Source organism: Babylonia areolata, chromosome 19 (assembly GCF_041734735.1).
Source record: "Babylonia areolata isolate BAREFJ2019XMU chromosome 19, ASM4173473v1, whole genome shotgun sequence".
NCBI lineage: Eukaryota > Metazoa > Mollusca > Gastropoda > Neogastropoda > Buccinidae > Babylonia > Babylonia areolata.
This window is the reverse complement of record NC_134894.1, coordinates 8,156,153-8,177,251: the sequence shown is the minus strand read 5'-3', so window position 1 is coordinate 8,177,251 and position 21,099 is coordinate 8,156,153. Positions and strand designations below refer to the sequence as shown.

Here is a 21,099-nt window from a genome sequence, read left to right as displayed (position 1 = left end):
AAAGTGGAAATCCAGTAAAATTTTTGAAGAATGACTTCAAGGAAAGATGATTAATTAGCAAGTAAGGAAAGGAGAAAATAAGAAGGCAGTTTCAGATGTATTGCTGGTATGCAGAAAGAATTAGCACTGTTATAAAAAGGTATTCTTTTCCAAAATGAAAAACAGAAAGCAGAAGCAATTAATGATCCAGAGAAGTTTCTGATGTCCAGACAGTTAGGATTAGCACTGTCATAGAAAGGATTTTTTTTTTTCCGTTATGAAAGGCCAAAAGGCAAATGAATTAACTCTTTCACCGTCAAGTTTCTGTGTGAAAAACACTCCCCAGTGCCAAATATTTTAGAAACCATGCTCTCAGTCACAGGCTTCGATTCATGTCAGAACAACACAATGGATTTGTTCACTTCAAAGTCGATCAGGGGGCAAAGGTTTGTCATTGTTCTATTGGCAGGAAACTGGCTGCAGCTGTCAAGCTTTGTTACAAAGTGAAACATGGTCTTATAAACATGACCCCTTGATGTCGACAAAAGTTACCTGTGGTGGTGCACTGTCAAGTCAACAAAAGTCATCTATGGTGGTGAAAGAGTTAATGATGCAGTGGTATTTCCGATATCGAGATCAGTTGGTCATGGAATGGATTTTGTTTCTAAAACGGTAAAAGATTGAAAGACTAAAGAATATTGCAGGTGTGTAGGCCAGTGTACAGAAAGTTGTAGGCTGGTGTACAGAAAGTTGGTGTGTGTGTGTGTGTGTGCAGGACGTGGACCTGTCCAAACCTACCAGTACTGGCTTTTCTCCAGAACAAGTCAAACAACTGTGCAACCTATTTGTCATGACCACTGAAGTAAAGTCATGCCAAAATGTGGACGGTGTTGGGGTGGATGACAGTCTACAGTCCTGCTTCCTGGATGTCATGGTAACTAACATGATGTTCATTTATTTGTTTGTCACATTAATGAAATTGTTTATTTTCTTTAATCATTCTTGTATTCATTTGTTGTTGTTGTTTTCATTCACTCGTTTGATTATTTTGTATTCTGTCGAGTTGAGATTGATGACTCAGTGACATTGGCTGAAGGTGAAGGTCAAAGGCTGTATTCATGAGAATAATGACATTGATTTTGATCTTGTCATTATTTTAATGCATACAGCCTTAAAAGTTTTTTTTTTTGTTTTTTTTTTTATCAAAACAGGTTTAAATTCCTCCCATTTCACAGGCAAAATTCAAAACATGATTTTGAAAAAGTGAATGACATTGTGTGATGCACCTGATAGCTTTGCTGCATAATACACACAGATAATTATGTTTAAATGATTATTTGTAATTATCTGACTTTGGCCATTTCCCTCTTCCTGTTCCAGAATCAGGCTATTTCTTTAAGAAGGAGTTGTGCTTCATTTTCACTTCTTCTGCTACACTACACTACACTACACACTTATTACAACACTGGAAACATGGCTCAGCTTCAATTCTTCTCCTTTCAGATGTCTGGTGACTATGCATGGTCAAAACCTGCTGCGGACAACATCATTACCCAGTGTGAGATGCAGCTGAACCGCCAGATGTCCAACTGGGTCCCCAACAATGGAACTTCATTCCCAGGTCCGGACTCCACTTTGACTGATCAGTTCTGCATTGCCGGATGTGGTGGAACTGGAGATTGTGTGAAAGGTAATTGTTTAGCAACCATGGAATGAAACTGTTGGAATGTGCTCTGGCTGTCATCCTTGCTGGTTAACTGAACAACAACAAAATGTCAGTGTGTGTTTGTGTCTGTGTGTTCATTCGTTCGTTCTTCTGTTTGACGTCTGTTCACAGTTGCGATTTAAACTGAAAATCCATCCTGTTTCCAACCCCACCCTTGCCCCATGTCACCACACTTCTTTTCCTATTCCTTTCTCCTGAATTTGTATCACAAAAAAATATGAATGAAATAAAATAACAAACTAACTACTCAACCAGTTTGTGTATGTTTGTGTGCATGCGTGTTTGTTCGTCTTTGTGTCTGGGTATGTGTGCATGAGTGAGTGTGTGAATCTGTATTTGTGTGTAAGGAAGGTGTGTGTGTGTGTGTGTGTGGAGGTGGGGGGGGGGGTTACATCATGAGTTCAGATCATGCATTTACACAGCATCTATCATCTGTCAGCCAGATCCATTAAATAAACATTTTTGTAGAACAGTCTTTGTTTCAAAGGAATATCATGAGGTAAATCAAGAAAGGATGAAAATTCCACTTGACTTCAAGGGCATTAAAAAACCCCAAAAGGGTTGCGGTATGTCTGATAAATGATTGAATGTTCTTAAACAAATCTGATTTATGGCTGAATGTTCTTTAAAACTTCTGATGTATGGTTAAATTTTCTTTTAAAAAATATCTGATTTATGGTTAAACGTTCTTAACAAATTCTGTTTCAGGTGCCTGTGAGTGCAAAAACAACTATGCAGGAGTTGACTGTTTTGTGGACACAAATCTGCCTCCCAGCCTGTTCTTCCTGTCCAAAGAAGGGCTGTGTGACACCAGTGAAGATTCCTGCAACAGCATCACAGTCTACAACAACAACACCCTCAACGTCACTACGCTGTCTTGCAAGTTTGAAACTGCGCTGGTAAGAAGTTCACAGTCTGTTCTTTGACTTGCAGACCTGCATGGAATGATAATGAGATTAGTTTGGGATTTTTTTTCATTTTTGCAGCATTCATTGATGTGAGCTTTTGAAAAAAAAAAAAACAGACAAAAAACATCAAAAGAATGGCTTATTTTGTTCAAAACTGATGTAGGGACATAAAAGTAAATCATCTTTAATTTGTTGCATAAGTTTTGGATTCATAGATGTCAAAATAAAGATGTTGAATTTTACTGGTTGTTACTGCAGTTTTTACAGTTCAGACCAATCTGATTGCCTGATTGTCTGTGCTGGAATGATTTATAACTGATGATCAAAATGTAGCTCCCACTTTCACATTAAACGCAAGCAGACTGATCCACTTTAGAAAAAAAAAATCAGTGCATCCTGTGACCCACATCTTCCCATGATCATGAGCTGTTGTCAACGGTGTTGTACAAGGTGCAGCCCTAACAAGAACCCTGCATGTAAATACACTACCTGACTGCTCATTATTCTCACAATATTAGTGAGTGATATGTGTGTGCAGGCGCTATCTATATACACATATATTTCTTCTTTGTTTTCAGACTAATGAGACAGGGACATTCAAAGTTGGCGAAACAGAGAAACGCACAACAGCCACATTCCGCAGTGTGAATGAGCTGGTGTGTCCTCTGCCGCCCGGACAAACAACAGGCAGCTATTTTGTCAGTATCAGCAACGAGATTTCCTACAGCTCGGTGGCAACGCTCATTGTCTACGATTCACGCTGTTTCAGCTGCTCTGCATCCAGTGCTGCTTGTGTGCCAAAGGTAACTACAGACTTTGATGTTGTTTGCTGAACTTGGTATCTCTTTAGGGTATCAATTTGTGTGTGTGTGTGTGTGACTCTGTGTGTGTGTGTGTGTGTGTGTGTGTTGAAATCAGAAAAGAAGTTTAAAAACAAACTTTTTGTTCCTTTGCAGGGAGACTCGCCAGATCTCTGTGTGTGTGTGTGTGTGTGTGTGTGTGAAATTGTGTTACTGTACCAATTGAACAATTGTTGACTTTCAGTGGATTAAGGCAAGACTTCAGCTACATGTTTGAAAGGTGAGATAGTAATTCCATGCATTACTTTCATTCTGCTGCAGACCACAGCATGTTTGATTGATGGCGAGTGTTACGAAGAGGGAGAGTTCAACCCCCAAAACCCTCGACAGTTCTGCCAACCGTCTGTCAACACCTCAGACTGGCAGCAAGCCAATGGTAAGCTTACATAATGATCTGGAGAAATCTTCTCTTTTTTTCATTTCATCTTTTTTTTTTTTTTTAACATTAACCAAGAAGTTCATCTGGGTGCAGCTCACAAACAGTTTCTTATCAGAAAATTGATAACCTTTAAACATCTGTGTATCATTGAAGCCAGATAATAGCAAAATACTTTTGTGCTGGTGTGATGTCACTTGTTTCATTGTGGGCTTTTGAAATAAGTTTGGCAGTGGACATACTACACATTCTAATCGTATATTAAGGGCATATTTTCATTCCTGTAAATTAATGAGTGCAGTCTTCTTACATATTAAAACAAAAATTGATGCATGGAAGAAACAATGTCCTTTTTTTTTATTGCTTTTCAAAGCAACAATGATTTGAATGATGATTACTATTAGACTGCCTATTATTTCTTTCTGTTCTGCTTTTACTTGATAAAAATGAAGAATTACTTATGTTTCAGACATTTGTGCGCATCAAGCTGCTTGTGTGTCTCTCAGTGGCTGACTAGAATTCTCATGCCAGCAATAAAGACAGTGGCTGACTAGATTTATCATGCCTACAGTAAGAGACTGTGGCTGACTAGAATTATCATGCCCACAATAATTATCATTAAAGACGATATCTTGAACTGCTCCATGAAATGACAGTTTTACAATGGAATCAACAAAGTTCTTCACCCTGTCAACAGATTCCTGTGAAACCCTGGACCTGGTCTGGCTACGACAGCAAGGGGCCATGTCGGGACTGGCAGACACCGTGGTGACTGTGGACGGGGATGTGCAAACGTGTCAGTCAGACTGTCTGGCTACAGACTCGCCTTTCGAATGCTCCTCTTTCACCTACACCCCCAGCGACAAGTCCACTGGTCAGTGTGTGTTGTCCAGCCAAGACAAGAGGCAGTCCCCAGCAAACTTCCAGCCTGGAGAGTCCACCACCTACTTTGAGTGGCAGTGTCAAAACAGTGAGTGGGCTGTTTGATGACATCCCATCTGTACTTTTATCAGTTAAGATAGTCCAGTCCGGTCATGACTCTTGTTGCATTTGAGAACAGGCACAAAATATTTGGCCTGCGTTTATTTCGTGTTTTCATTCAGTTCTAGACAGTGCTGTTAAAAATCAAATCATATTGTTAACAGTGCAGGCCTCTTACAGGCCATTTTAGAGCTGAACTGTAGACTTTGAAAATTTATTTGATACAAAATCATTGCATGATCTATTTTAGTATTTATGGTAATAATGATAATAGTTATGATGATGATAATTTTGCTGATGATAAAGTTAATAGTAATAATAATAATGATAATAATAATTCATGTTCTTATTTACGATTTACTTCAAAACATAGATTTTGAACTGGCAGTATTTGTTTCCAAGCAGATTGGTACTTTGTTAGTGACAGATGATAGTTTTTAATAGAACAAACTAACAGAAAAAAATTATGCATGTAAAAATTTGTTAAGAAATCACAAAAAGAACTTCAACTGAGCTTCCACTTTATTTCCACATATCCTTTTCTTAAGAGGATTATTTCCAGACAAAAAAAAAAAAAGGGAAATCAATGTCGAAAGTAGATGGATTCATGGAAACCATGCTGTGCACATCTTACTGCAGATCCTTGCGGCAAGCGCGGTATCAGCTGGAGCAGGAGTCCTGGGTTTTCTGTCCTGGCCTCTGAGAACCAACTGGAGAAGAGTGCATCCACTCGTACAGCCTGCCGAGACTTGTGTCTTCGAGAAACCAGCTTTCTGTGTCGCTCATTTGCTTTCTTGGCGCAGGCAGGCCTGTGTTATCTGTACCCATTCACCAAAGTACAGGCTGGAAACAACTTTGTCAGACTACCAGGATACGTCTTCGAGGAGTGGTCTTGTGTTGGTCAGTATGCATGTCAAGTTTAACAGAATAGGCTTGGTTTGTAGGAGAGAGGAAAAAACGTTACAGTGAAATTTTTTTTGGGGGGGGTTGTTGAACACAAACAGATAGTGCAAGAGACTAGTTCATTTCTTTCCTTGTAAACATGGCATGTATTTTATGTACACTAAATGTGTGTTTGAGAATATGCTCAAGAAAAGAAGAGAAAACACAACAGTTTTTTCTGTTACACTTTAATCAGTGAAACAGCTAGAGAGACATTGTTGTTTGTTATGGATTTTAAGTCATAATGATCAAAGCTGTATTAATCGCAAATTTGTTTTTGTTGATATTTATAAATTGCTTGAAGAACAAAAACTGGTAAGATAGAATGCTATGAAGTTTTCTTCTTTTTTTTTATTCATGGGCAGCAACCCACACTTTCACTCATATCTAGAAGTGTGATTTTACTGTATAACATTTTTTGCCCCGCCATTTAGGCAGCTATTTTCCATTTTCAGAGATGTGCATGCTGGATGTAATTGTGTGTCAATATCCCAATTAACACTGACATTGATTATGTGATCTTTAACATGTGTATTTGTTCTCCTGCATGTGTATTCACATGAAGGGTATAATGGCACTAGCAGGTCTGCACTTTATGTTGACCTAGGAGATCAGATAATATAACCGCCACCCTTAATGAACCAGGTGCTAAAACTTGGATTTGAACCCAAGACCCTCAGAGCAAACATCCAGCACATACTTTTGTGTCCATCAGTATAAAGTCAAGCATTAATATCTACTCCAAAGTTTTGTAGAGTAGAAGAGAATTACAGTAGGAATTTAGGACAACAAATCTTTTCTATCTCACATTAAATAGCTAAATAACCAGAGTAATGTTTCATGTTTGTTCAGATTCACAGACACACACACACACACACATGCACACACACACACACACACACACACACACACACACACACACACACACACACACACACACTACTAATTCTTCAGTTATTCTTATTTCATTTGTTTTGCAAACAAGACTGAGCGCTTTGTGAACCCCATAACAAGTGGTGAGTAGAGGACATCATTTTGGTTCCAGGTGAAGAGCAGCCCATATTGCCAGCCAACCCTGTGGTGAGCATCGAGCAGGATCCCAGTGGAGAAGCCAAGGACTACACCCTCAAGTGTCAGTGGAACGCAGTAGAGTTTAATGCTACCCTGGAGTACCAGGTGGAATGGCTGATCGATGACCAGGTGGTGGAAGTGAACACGCTGGAGCAAGACATCTTGGAGGTCTTCATGAACCGCTCTCGTCTCACAGCTCTTCCCTACGGCTCTGAGGCATGTAGCAAGACAACGCAAAGTTCTCCGTTGTGTGTTTTACAGCTTGCTGTTGTTTTTTGTTTTGTATTGACTTTACCACCATATCTATACAACGTTGTGCAAGTGTATATGCAAAATATTTGGGTGGGTGCATGCTTATGGGCATGTGTGTGTGTGTGTGTGTGTGTGTGTGTGTGTGTTTCAGACAGTGGAAAACATGTTTTTATCGGGTTTGCCTTGTCATGACTCTAAGGTAATAAAATGATTGTGTACGCAAGGCAATGATGTTTTGTGGGCAGTTTGTGTACCTGAAATAGCATTGTTTTAGAAATGGTTTTAACCCATAACAGTTTTTCTTAAAAAGGAATCATCTGGGTTTTTTTGGTTTTTTTTTTTAGATTGTGGTATTTTTTTCTTTGTGTGTGTGAATGTGTGTAGATTTAATTTATTGCAATGTCTTCTTGCAGTTGTCGTGTGGTGTAAGCGTGTGCAATGTGGACACTTGCAATGAAGCAACTGGAGTATTCCGTCAGAGCAATTCCATTGAGCTTGTTGTGGAGGTAAGTGTGATGTGCTTTCTTCTTTCAAGTTTGGCGAATTATCTCTTCCAACACATTTTTTTAGATATTCAGTAGCTGTGTAACAACATTCATTATGGTTCCAGGAATTTCTCAGTGTTGGAGGAACTGGTAGGAAAGTTACCATTCTTTTTTTTTTTTTTTTTTTTTTCTTTTCAGATGAGCAGTTAAACATCATTTAGTAGAGAAAAAGTGGATTTAATATTTTTTTGATACTATAAGTTTATTCAACAGTATTGGCAAGAAGAACTGAATGCCATGCACATATATGTTAACATATTGCTTTAGATACTTTTGTAGCATAAGTTTGTGTTTTCACGACTGTATCACAACTTGACATTAGAAATATTCATGGTAGTGGTTTAACTGCATGCCATATTAGTAATTTCTTTCCTTTATGTTTTCTGAACAAAAGTACTTACCTTGCTTGAATACATTCTGATGAAAGGTGGTATAATTGTGCATATACACTGATATCAGTATGAATCTGTAATCTTTAAACATATATAATGTATAACCTTACAGGTGACAAGTTCCACAACTCTGGTACTAGAGGAAGGAGACAGTCCGCAGAGCATACAGATCAAAGCCAACATGCCTCCAGCCTTCGTGTGTGATTCAGTGTCCACCCCAGCAGACTGTTCATTTATCATCGAAGGCCAAGTGCTGACACATTCCAATGACCTTCAGTGTGTGGGAGAAGGAACCATTTCACAGGTGGTCCTTGGGTCACTGGCATCTCCCAGCACTGCTTTCTGTGGCCTTACTATCACAGTGGACAACTGGATGACAGAACAAGTGTTGCCTGTGGAAGCCAAGCGGGATGGAGTGGTGGACGGTGACCAAACTCGCCAGCTCAATGTCACAGTCAATGTAACGTCCATCACTGGTCAGCTCAGTACCCTCGTCCCTCTTGCCTCCCTCCAGGTGAGAAAAAATGAAAACATCACTATAAAAGTGTTTTGTGTGGTTGCAGATATTTATGAATGAGAAACATGTCTAAGAGTCTCTTGTGATCATTTGTACTGAATTAGTAACATATTTCTTCGGTTTTCTCTTTTGTAATGTCTGACCAAGAAATTTGGATGCCGTATCTGTACTGCTAAATCATCTTCAAATGCCTGTGACATAGTATTTCTCATGAATTCAACTTGAAATGCAAAAGCAGGGCAAATCCACATTGTTGAGAACTTTGGTCTGATGTTTCAGCTGCAAGTTGTGGACAAGGACAGGATTTCCCAGTGTCTCTCTGTGAACGACCCTCACATCACAACCTTTGATGGGCGGTAAGACTGATATTAACATTTTAGAGTTAGTGCTCTACAGATAGTGGGAGCTAAGGTTGGTGGCAACACTTTATCATCTAGAAGTGTATGATATGATACATGGTTGTATAATGAATTATGCATGTTTACCTGATTACTTGACAAATCTCATGTCCAAGAGAGAAGATGTAAATGAAGACATGTTTTTGTGTATGCATCAGTGTATCTGCACAACATGCAAACGTGCACACACACACACACACATGCACACTCGCGCATGCATGCACACATGCACACTCACGCATACACCCGCCCTCGCTCCCCCCCCCACACACACACACATATACACATATGTCCACATATTCATTTCAGATAAATAGATAGCAAACAAAAAAAAAACAGAATGCCATCTGATAGCATGTCATATGCATACTTTAACTATGCACATTATTTCATGTCACAATGAATAAATAAAGCAGAAAAAACAGTAACAACCCAAGTGGCTGGTACTAGCTTTCTGTTGATATATAAAACCTCCAGGGAACTGTCCAGCTGACTTGTATTGAAGATGGACAATCATAACTTATCACATTGCATGGTTCCCCCTTCCTCATAGGTGTACGCTTTTGTTTTCAGATACTACAACAACTTCTTTGAAGGCGAGTTCATCCTGTACCAACACGATTCACTTACAGCTGAGGTGAGTAAAACTTGGTTTGTCAGTTACATGTTTCTTCAGTATTGAAAAAAATGAATGACTTAAGAGTACAGAAGAACAAGAATATCTGAGGGAAAAAGAATGAAGGTATTTGCTGTGTTTGAAGAGCAATCTTGGCAACAGTCTCTTTGTCTTTCTAAACATGTATTTGTAAATGGCAGTTTCACGAAAAAGGATATACTTGGACAGGATGAAAGGCAATGTCTTTCTTCTCCAAGCATTAAAAGAATTTATCTGTGTGTAATTCAGTAGAAAAATCTACTACCAGAGAAATAAGAAAGGAAAAGAATAATTTTATTATTGTATTTTGCTGAACTTATCTGCTATCTGCAAATGAGAGCTGCCTGAATATCACATGGCGGAAAAAGATTCCTTTGACAAGAAATGCATCCTGTTCAGTTCAATGCCTCATGATGCATCATAATGCAGTAACATTGTCACTATATAAAATAACAATAAAATACAAAACAATGCAAAATGACGCAATAGGTAAATATAAAACTGTATAATGTGAAAAGAAAATTAGGTTTGATGAAAGCTTGATGCTGATATCTGAATGTGTGTGTAAGTAAAAATATGTGTTTGTAATCCTATATCTGGTATTCTTTCCTATTCCAGCCAGTGTAAAAACACATGCTCAAAAGCATAAATCTGTGTTTCTCCCCACTTAGATCCGAGCCTTCTACAGAAAGTGCAACGGTGGTGTGGCGTCCTGTAACACAGCAGTCCTGGTGCGTATGGACAATGATGTCTTGCTGATCGACCGAGGAGGAGCCAAGGCAAACAGCGCCAACGTTCCCCTCATCCTGCGTCTGTATAAGTCTGGCCAGCTGACACCAGGTTTTGGTCTGCGTCGTATTGCTGGTGGACTTAAATATGAGGTGTGACTCTTCATTTTATTGAATGTGACGAGCTTTCTGTCTTGTGAAAAGGAGTCCGTATACATGCTTTTGCATGTAGAATGACATTGAATATGTTGTCTGTGCCTTGCTTACGACTTGTCTTGAAGAAAATCTTTGAGCATAGTTTGTGTCTTGAAGATTGACATTTGATATAAATTTACGGTGTCTGTGTGTAGAAATTACACTGGTTATATCAAATATGATAATTCACAGTTACTTTTAATGGAAACATACATGTCCTTTACATCTGTTCATTTGTATCAAATTACTGTGTAGTCCTTCAGATATATATTTAATATTCAAAAGATTCATTTTTGATCATGAAAATAATCCAGCTCGTCCATTCATGATATCATAAAGATACAGGAAATGTTCATCATTATTTAAGATGAAAGCAAACATCCTGCATTTCAAGCAGTGATAAAAAGTATGACAAAAGAATAACAAAGTACAGTTTTAGCAGCAGAATGAATCTGCAATTCATGAGAGTTTGTTATCATTAATGGGAAAGAAGCTGAATTGTTTTCATTCCTATTCACACAAAAATCTTATCATTTCCATCCTGTAGTTATGAAAATATCAGATAATTTTAATCCTGTTTGAGGGACAGAAAACCCAAGAATCAAGGAAAATGCATCATGAATGTTTATCATGTAATGTGTTGTTCAGGTGACGCTTCCCACTGGCACAGTCCTGAGAGTGAGTGTGCGGGGTCAGTTCCTCAACCTCCTGATTGTCCCATCGGCTGCTGATTTCAATCACACACTAGGTCAGTAGCTTGGTTTGCTGTTTTATATAAGTCATCTGTGTATTGTGCAGGTTTGTTTTTCACTTCACTTCTTTTATTGTAATGAATATGTTTCTGTGAAAGATATAATTAAACACAATTTTCTGTGGTTGTCAAAATTGTTTTTCCTTATCTCAGCATACCATACTGTCAGTAACAAATAAACAGTGGAAATATGACGCTGTACAATGAGAGAAGGAGAAAATTGCTTCTCATAAAAATGATTATCAACCTTTTTTTTCTAGCAGTCTTTAAAGAGAGAACAATTGTCCCCAGCCAAATAATGAGATGCATTGTTCTCCATGGTAAAGGCAAGGATAAGAAAGATTATTCTAGTAATAGTGAGAATAGCTAACATCGTTCCTGTTTGTTTGGTTTTTAGTTAAGAAGAGAGAGAAAAAGAGAAAGAGAGAAGATGTTTACCCAAGACAAGTATCAAAACATGTTTCTTTCAGCATGAATGTTATGCACAAGTGTAATTGTTGTGCAGGACTGTGTGGCAAATATGATGGGGATACAGACAATGACCTGCAGAAAAAGAATGGTGAAATCTATGAGGGCAGAGGACTGCGACCAGATCCTTTCAGCATTTCCTGGCGGTACGCATAGTTTTGATAATATAATTATTATACATGTGTTATGCAGGTGATGTTAGCTTGATATACAACAACCTTTTTTTTCCCTAGTAATTTTCTTCTGCCATGCTTCTCTTGCTACACGCTCAAAGGTTTTATTTTTTAAGTAAAATTTTGGGGACTCTCTTCACAGTCACACCTAGGCTCATTCCATAGATGCATTTCAGTGTTATGCCTTCATGTGATGACATACCTACCAGAGGAGGACTAGTCTGCTGTTGACTCACTCTGATGCAGCAAGTCAAGCACTGAGTGTGTTGTTATTGTTTCAGGGTACCAAAGAATGAGAGCCTCTACAATGGCTTGTGTGGAGGGCAGAGTGACACAACACAGCAGGTGGTCACATTCTGTGACTGCCCATCAACCGGGGACAGTGTGTGTGACCAGAGACTGGACCTGAGCCCCTGCAAGCTTGCTGACAGCAAGCTCAGCTTCTGGCAAGGTCAGACAGAAAAAAAAAAACCCAAAAAACAACAGCTTCATCATGTGTCTGTCTGTCTGTCGCTTCAGGCAAGACAGTCAATTTCAAAATCTTCCTGTAGTCCTGAATTTGACTTGACCAGCTGATCTTGTTAATGGTAGGACATTGTCGGATCTCTTTACCACACGCTAGTTCATGAACACAGCGCTGCCCAGTGGATGTTCTCTGCTCTCTATCCACAGCTGTGTGTTATGGAAGGTTGAGACAGTCACGACAATGGTGGCTCACTGCAACTTAAGTAAAGAACAACCCACATATTGTCGGGGCAGTGTTGCCTTCTTTGCATTGGGCAGATAAAGAGTGGAAGAAATAAAGAAGTTACGGGAGCATGAAAACAGATTCCCAATGCTGATGTAGGAGATCAGAAATAAAGCTGCAGAAGTTGAACACTTGATTATTTATCTATATAGTATTTGTTTTGTATTTGTATTTCTTTTTTTAGTTAGTTGGTTGTTTTGTTTTCTTTTTTTTCTTTTTTTTGTGTTTTTTTGTTGTTTGTTTTTTTGATATCATGTTCTTCTTTTTTCATGCTGGGCCCATCTTTCCTTCCTTTTAGGCAGTTAACCTCATTGCTATTATGAAATAACTTTGAGAAAGGGGTAGTAACATATGTATGATGGTCAGAGAACAAGGAGATTGTGATCATTCTCTGTCCATTTGTTCAGTACTTTGTACCCATTTTTCAAAGGAATCGTGGTATTAAATATGAGTTAATTGTCCTTACAGCTGTAAAAGGTGATGGGACCTTTAATCCTTTAACCTTCAATATATTCATATATCATGAGTGTGTGTGTGTGTGTGTGTGTGTGTGTGTGTGTGTGTGTGTTGTGTTGCATTTGTTTGGACAGGTGAAGATATTACATCTGAGATGATCAACAGAGCAGAGGCACCAGCCTGTGAAGCAGATAAATTTGTCTATGATGAAAACTACATTGCTCAGGAGGTTAGTCAATGCTTGTCAATGAAATATATAAAGAGCATAAAGTAAATGATGGTTTATTGTGGAATCTTTTTTTTTATTGATCTGTTTTGCATGTTTGATACCATTGCACATTTTTACATTTGAACTTTGTCTAATTAAGTTTTCATCCGTGTATAGTTATAGAAAAAGAGTATATATACAAATATACAATCAAACCTTTGCATACACACTCACACACACACACACACACACACACACACACACACACACACACACATGAATGCATGCATATTCACATGCAAATTCACAAACATACATACATACATACACACACACTCACACACACACACACACACACACACACATATATATATATATATATATATATACACATATATATACATATATATATATATATATATATATATATATATATATATTACAAATGCATCCTTTTACAAATGCATAACCATTAGGCAAATCATTGCAACAATGCGCAAACATATGATTCAACAATGTAAAAATTCGGGTATTGATTTCTTTTTCTCTCTGAGTCAAAAATATTCTAATTGATATTTATATGACAATCTGTCAATTATATCAATCATATTAACTGAAAAGACATTTTATTTACAGAAAGACTCATCACAAATTGCTTCTTCATCCACATTTTTAGTATTGAACCATCAGTATTTCGTTTAATTCAGTCGCGCCTTGTAAGTTAATAAGCATGCATGGCTTTTGTGGCCAAAAAAAGTTTTGACCTTGAATCTGCACACACATGCACATACACATGCACACACGCACGCACACACACACACACATGCACGTGCATACTCGCACAAGCAGCAAGGTGTGCAAAGACTGAATAGTGGTATCCTTTTATACTTTGCAGGAGTTTGAGTGGCCCACTGCAAGCGGTATCAACGAAACCACTGCCACAGAGTACTGTACCAGTTTCCTGATGGATGATCCGGCTGCAGAATTCTGTCTGAACGTGTCTCTGACTGCCTTTGAAAATGCTGTTCGCTCCTGTGTACTTGACATCCAGGTAAGAGCCAATGTACATATGTACATATATAGATGTGTATACATAAAAAAAATTATATATACATATGAATATTTTAAAAAAAAGGTTTGATTTAGATAAACGTTTTTTTTTGTATTTCTATTTAATCATTTGTTCATTTACTCTTTTTTTTTTATATATTCATGTGTCACCCAGTTCCATCACACTACTAACATATACACACACACATTAATCGTCATCACAACATTACCAGCCATGATATGATTATTCTTCAGATGACGGACGACACAGCCTGGGCACGAACAGCATTGGGCAGCTTCCTGGAGCAGTGTGTGGAGGTGATACTGAGGGACACCTCCCAGTATGTCAGCACCACTGACGGTCTCACCCCTAATGTTGCTCAGCTTCAGCAGTTCTGCTTCACGGACTGTTCTGGTCATGGCACCTGCCAGAAAGGTCAGTCAGTCAGAACAGTGTCTGACAGGGGATAGTGGATATAGAGAGAAGTGACACTGAAACAATTTCATGGCTTTGTGTTGCAAAAATGTTTGACATGAATCCAAAAAGAGATCATAAAACTTCTGTCAACACACACAGACAACACCAGCTGCAAGCCTTTTTCGGGTGAAGAAATCAGGTTACAACTCAGACAGATCATCCGCAGTCTGAAAGAAGAAAGCTAACCATTTGCACCTCAAGGCACACGTCTTCAAGCCAAAGCACCTTCCATTCACCAGCACGCAGTGGTGTGGCTGAAGTTCATTCCCTTCTGGGCTTGTTTAGATTTCATGACTAATCTTTCAAGTTCAAGAATGTGTAATGCTGATGCTGCTGCTGTTCGTTCTGCTGATCATTAATTAGGAGTTTCATGACGTCAGACTGTTGTACCAGGAGAATTATCCTGCATGAAATCTACACCACTCACACACAAACACTCCGACATGTATGAAAAAAACCCAACCAAACAAACAAAAAAATCACACACACACACGCACACACACACACACACATTCTCAACCCAGTCGAACTGGTATAAGCAAAAGGAAAGTATGTAATTGATAGTTTGTGTCATTATGTGTATTCATGTGTTAATACTTTTTGTATTCATTTATTTTGCTTCGGTTTATTTTGATTTTTTATTTGTATATTTCATTTTGTTCATAAAAAGTGCTAAAGTAGAAAAAGCTAAATCTATTTTGCCTTCTTTTAGCCTTAATTTCATTGATTCATTTTTGTTCTGTTTATTTCAGTTTACTTTGATTATCTAAACTTTATTTCATTAGAGTTTTGATAAAGTCTTTCCTTTTATTATATTCTGATTTATAACTTGAATTCTTCAGTTTTACTTTGTTACACATGTTATGAAATCATAATCTGTTTGCAGGAGAATGCCAGTGTGTCGACGATTTTGGACTTGCAGACTGCTCCATTCAGCTGTCTGAGTCTCCAGAGCTCTATTACCTGAAGAAGAAGGGTTTGTGTGATGTGTCTGCTTCCAGCTGCAATGCCATCAAGGTCGTGGGAGCCACCTTTGTTGACACTGATACACTTACCTGCCATCTTCAGCCTGTGCAGGTGAGCATTTTTGTTTTGTTCCTAATGTTGCTGGTAGTTATAGATACTGTTTGTGAAAGTGTAGACAGGAAGCATTGGTTTCTTTCTGATGTAGATTTAAAAAAACAAATTTTGTTTACAAACTGTTTTTTTTTAAATAAAGAAGAAAATATGCAGTGAAGAAAATGTTTCCTGATTTTGCCACGGAAAGAAAGGTTGCAAAGACAAGATAATAATTCTCACCAGTATTTGCTCCAGCTTCTAGTCTTTTCAGCCAGCTTTTAAAAAACAATAACTGTCAGTGAATCTCTTGCAAAGAAGGTGATTCTTAATATGCTTGACTTCTTTTTCTGTTCAATTCTGTATGCTAGTAATCCTGTCAGTTTGTGAGACCATGAAATGTAGGACAGAGCTAGACCTTTTTTTCTTTCTTTTTTTTAAATCTTTTTTAAAAGATTTTCTATGACTATGGATTATTCCAGAAAAATTGCACTGATTGATGTTGCTGTGACAGATTGGAGAAGGAGAGTACTCACCAATGGGAGAAGCTGTGACTGTGAAGGGAGACTACTTTTCCTTCAGCGAGGTGACCTGTCGACCCGAGACCGTTGGCAGTTACCTGGTGTCTGTGTCCAACAATGGCGTCAACAGAAGTCAGGAGCTGCTCTTCACTGTGTTCGCTTCTCCTTGCCAGGAGTGCTCTGAAACTGGTGTCTGCTCCTTCCAGGTGGGTTGAGGATGGTTGGTGTGGTTGTTAGATTTAGGCAGAGGTAGTCATGTTTCAGCTCGATTTGTTTTTCCTGTGTTTGTATTATGACCGTGCTTGTTTCCTTTCTGTGTGTGGGTTTTATCTTTTTTTATATATATATTTGTGTCTGCATCTGTCCATATTGTTTCTGCTCTTTATCCAGTTGGCATTCCTTTAGTATGTGACAGATGTTTTGAATCCATACTCATTGACAGATGAAATATAGCAGTTTCAATATAGTTTGAAAATGAGCTCTTGAAACTGTTACTTCTGTGTCGTCTATGTGACATGTATACTGAAACATTTAAAAGTCTACTCTTTTGAGTGGATCTCTATTCTTAGGTTCATTGCATGCTTGTGAACAGTGCCACACTTGTTTTGTGAATCCACTCCATTTCTCAATAGCTGAACATTGCTTTTTGACTCAGTTGAAAACTTGAATGCAGAAAATCAATTTTTGCAAAGCCATACCGTGCCATACTGTTGGGCATGAGGTGTGCAGCTTGTAGAAGCAGACAAAAAATCAGGTAGATAAAACTTACTGAGGATACATTTTATGCTCCAGTCAGCCATGAAGGACACTGGCTGTCCCACATGTGCAGGTGATTTTAGGACTGGTTTGCTGTTGTTGTTTTGATTGAAATGCTGGGTTCTGAAACAGTTTCAGTGCAAGCATTTGTTCTGAATTTGTTTTGTCATTTGGGAAAATATGTTTTATGAAAAACAATGTATATGATGTCAGCCTTACATCAGAGACTTAACCAGGGAATGCTGAAGTTGCATGTGTTTTCACTTTTGGATGAGGGAATAATAATCAACGCCATTTGTCTTTTTCTGTTTAGCCTGAGACCTGCTTCATCAACAATACATGCTTCAAGTATGGTGATGCTAACCCTGACAACAGCTCTCTGGTCTGTGACTCCTATGAGAACTACTACATGTGGAGTTTACTGAAGGGTAAGCTGAACTGATATAGCAAGCCTGCGAGTGAGGACAATGAAAAGAACACATCAAATAATCCATGATTTGATTTATTTTCAGTGAATGATGGTTTATGTACCAGCCACTTGGCAAGTAAATTTCAGTGATTCAGTTTTATACAAGAGTTATATTCCTTTTCTGTAAAAAATAATAAACAAAAGATAAAACAAAAGCAACAAAAATTCAAACAAATCTGTTATACATGCAAGGATAACTTTTTTGTTGTGTACACGTAAATGAGAAATGCTGTGGAAATGATAAAATGAAATAGAAAATATCAGTAATGATTGTTTTGTCAAAGCCTAGCAACAGCCTAGCAAAGCTCACATGCATGCAAGCATACATGCACTCACGCATGTATGTATGCATAACATGCATACACACACATGCATTGTATTCATAATTTATTTGTTTAATTGAATCTATTACCATGCAAAGACTTCATCATGTTTTAGTTTGATGACTTATTAGCAATGCAGTTACCACAAACAGCACCAGGAAAGAAACATTGACCTCATGAAATCCTGAATGTGCAGAGTACCCATACATCAAAGGACAGCCGGAGCTCTCAACTCGTTACAATGAAACCACCACAGACTTTGTGTTTGTGTGCGAATATGAGACGACAGTGCGTCCGGAAACCACCTACTTCATCACCTGGCTGCATGGCAATGACACTCTGAGCATGGAGAAAGTCATGGATGTTGGGGTTGAGGAGTTCAATATCCTGAACATTACAGGATTTAAGTATGGGTCACAGGTGAATATTTTTTTTTTCTTGGTAGAATCAGTATTTTGTTCACGTATCTGTATGCTTGTCTATATATTTTTTTTCTTGGTAGAATCAGTATTTTGTTCACATATCTGAATGCTTGTCTATCTGTCCTTTGCTGTATCTCTCTCTCTCTCCCTCCCCCCCCTCTCTCTCTCTGTCTGCCTGCCATTGCTGTCCTCATTCATGTTGATATGTTTCTTTACATTTTTCTGTGCGCATGTGTATGTGTGTGTGTACATGCGTGTGTGTGTGTGTGTACATGTGTGTGCGTATGTGTGTGTACATGTGTGTGCGTGCGAAGGAGTTGTACCGTGTTGATGAAGGGGTCGGCCAGTGGTAGACAGTCAGCTGTGACAAAAGAGGTTGCACTGAGTGATGGTGTATTTCAGGTGTCCTGCGCACTCAGTGCTTGCTACAACAGGAACTGCTCTGCCACCACCAGTCCTCTGAAGCCCAGCAACGTCTTTGTGGCTGAAGTACAGGTGTGTTGGATTTTTCAGTTTGTTTTGGTTTGGTTTGTTTCTATTCTGCCATACTCTTGGTGTCAGTGTCTTTGCTTATCAGTTTGATTTGTCAGTTTTGTGTGGGAATGCGTATTTCTTTTCTTCACAGAAGTTGTAGTGGCTTTGGCTCATACTTTTTATTGAGTTTTTGTTGTTGTTGTTGTTGTTTTAATTTGATTTCTGTCTTGATGATAAAAGCAGTATAACTGCATTGTGAATTAAATGGGTTTTTTTATGATGAGCTATATTATGATGGGGTTGATAATTTTGCTTCATTTTATTTGAGATAATACTTTGATAATAGCAAAAACAGTTTGCAAAACTACATTTCATGAAGGATACAGTGTTTTGCATATAAATGCTTTTTTCCATTACATGAACACCATTTCAATAAAACTATGTGATAAAAGACTTTATGATCATTAGAACAAGGCATGTACAGAAACTTTCAAAAGCCATAGTTTGAGAGGCACAAAATAAACAGATTGAAAAAAAAAGTTAATCAACAGAAACAAACACAAAGTGATAAAAGTCTATACATGTCTTTAGAAACTGAATGGTTGTTCTGCATATTCAAACAGAGGAAACAGTGGTGGATGAAGGAAGCAAACTGAAAAAAAAAAAGTAAATCAACAGGAACGCACACAAACTGATAAGAATCTACACATGTCTGTAGAAACTGAATGATGTGTACTTCAGGTCCAAACCGAGGAAATAGAGGTGGAAGAAGGAAGCGATACTACCACCTCCCTGGAAGTGACCATCACAGCACCGCCTGACCTCATGTGTTCGATGGACGATGGCCCCTGCATTGTCCTCATCTCGGCCATCGTCCCCCCTTCGAAGGAAGACGTGGTCTGCCCGTCCAGTGGGAGGCCAATTCCCCAAGTGGCCGTGGCCCCCCTGTCGGAAGAGGACGAGTGCGGGGTGATGTTTGACGTTGAGATGTGGACGCCAGGTGTGAAGCTGCCTCTGGTGGCTGTGGTGGATTCCCTGGTGGATGGAAACGTCATTCGCCAGGTGCAAGTGGCCGTGTCTGTGTCCTTCAATGCCACCATTGAGTACACTTCAGTTGTGGGCTCAGTCCAGGTGAGTGTGTCTGATAACAAGCAAAACAAAACAGTTAGTTTCAGTTTCAGTGTCTCATGAAGGCGTCACTGCGTTCGGGCAAATCCATAATCACACTGTTTACCACATCTGCAAGGCAGATGCCTGACATTCCTAAAAAAGAAAAAAAAGAAAAAAAAAAGAAAAAAAGGTAGATGCCTGACCAGCACTATAACCCATTACACTTAGTCAGGCCTTTGGAGTGTACATGCATATTTGTGTACCTATCAGAGTGGATTTCTTCTACAGAGTTTTGCCAGAAGACAATATTTTTGTTGCCATGGGTTCTTTTTCCAATCAGACTTGGGAGAAAGGCCTTTACAAACTCTGTATTGGTAGATAAGCATCTTAGCAATTCTGCCACCTTTCTCGAAACAAAACGAAATAAAACACAGCAAGCATGAATGTGTGTAGACAGTGGATTCTGATGTTATCGATTTGCATGTCAGTTCCAGTTTTCTAAGCTGTCCTGGAAAATTCAGTTGTTAAAAGGGGGGGTAGAGTAGTGGTGGGGATAGGGGTTGGTGGTTGTACGGGTAGGTGTAGAAGGTGAAGAGGTAGAGTAGAATAACAACAGAGGATAGGTGCACAATCCACTCTCTCCTCGTACCACAGCAGGGTCTTTTAGAAAGATGAATTGAGGTGTTTATTTCTCTAACTTAACAGCACACCTGGAACACACACAATATTAAAACCCAGGTTAAATCAATACCAAAACATATGCTAGACATAATCGCACTGATGTAACAGAAACATCATTATGTTGTCTGGACAAGTAAACAATTCCACAGATAACCTTTCTCCATTCTGACACTCAATGTCTAGCCGTACACTCTCTTCTCAAAGAGATCTATGTAAGAATGTAAAACAAGCTTCATATAGCTTACCATCAACAATCAGTGACATATAAGTTAATGTGCACCAAATATATGACTAACAAATACTAACTCCCAGTATTTAACTCCTGTCAAACCACCATAGAATAATAGCTGTCGTACCAAGTATGTGGCAGACAATTACAAACTCCCAGTGTTTAACTCCAGTTAAATCACCATACAGTAATAGCTGTTTC

At 38.6% G+C, this 21,099-nt stretch overlaps 1 protein-coding gene across 2 annotated transcripts in view; it reads left to right on the top strand.

Annotated features, from left to right (window-relative positions):
- Positions 1 to 21,099, top strand: part of LOC143293423 (uncharacterized) — a 216,608-nt gene that overhangs the window by 62,277 nt on the left and 133,232 nt on the right. Inside the window, exons 33-57 of one of the 2 annotated variants that reach the window (XM_076604273.1) lie at positions 755 to 913; positions 1,483 to 1,669; positions 2,414 to 2,604; positions 3,192 to 3,416; positions 3,735 to 3,849; positions 4,547 to 4,819; positions 5,470 to 5,730; positions 6,818 to 7,059; positions 7,509 to 7,601; positions 8,145 to 8,546; positions 8,829 to 8,905; positions 9,521 to 9,584; positions 10,274 to 10,483; positions 11,174 to 11,273; positions 11,782 to 11,890; positions 12,199 to 12,368; positions 13,256 to 13,350; positions 14,225 to 14,380; positions 14,635 to 14,815; positions 15,744 to 15,934; positions 16,428 to 16,640; positions 17,504 to 17,618; positions 18,179 to 18,402; positions 18,807 to 18,899; positions 19,620 to 20,009. In XM_076604273.1, the coding sequence (XP_076460388.1) occupies positions 755 to 913; positions 1,483 to 1,669; positions 2,414 to 2,604; positions 3,192 to 3,416; positions 3,735 to 3,849; positions 4,547 to 4,819; positions 5,470 to 5,730; positions 6,818 to 7,059; positions 7,509 to 7,601; positions 8,145 to 8,546; positions 8,829 to 8,905; positions 9,521 to 9,584; positions 10,274 to 10,483; positions 11,174 to 11,273; positions 11,782 to 11,890; positions 12,199 to 12,368; positions 13,256 to 13,350; positions 14,225 to 14,380; positions 14,635 to 14,815; positions 15,744 to 15,934; positions 16,428 to 16,640; positions 17,504 to 17,618; positions 18,179 to 18,402; positions 18,807 to 18,899; positions 19,620 to 20,009 (4,536 nt within the window). Of the gene's footprint in view, positions 1 to 754; positions 914 to 1,482; positions 1,670 to 2,413; positions 2,605 to 3,191; positions 3,417 to 3,734; positions 3,850 to 4,546; positions 4,820 to 5,469; positions 5,731 to 6,817; positions 7,060 to 7,508; positions 7,602 to 8,144; positions 8,547 to 8,828; positions 8,906 to 9,520; positions 9,585 to 10,273; positions 10,484 to 11,173; positions 11,274 to 11,781; positions 11,891 to 12,198; positions 12,369 to 13,255; positions 13,351 to 14,224; positions 14,381 to 14,634; positions 14,816 to 15,743; positions 15,935 to 16,427; positions 16,641 to 17,503; positions 17,619 to 18,178; positions 18,403 to 18,806; positions 18,900 to 19,619; positions 20,010 to 21,099 lie in introns of those variants that run through there. The other variant, XM_076604272.1, reaches the window with a different exon arrangement.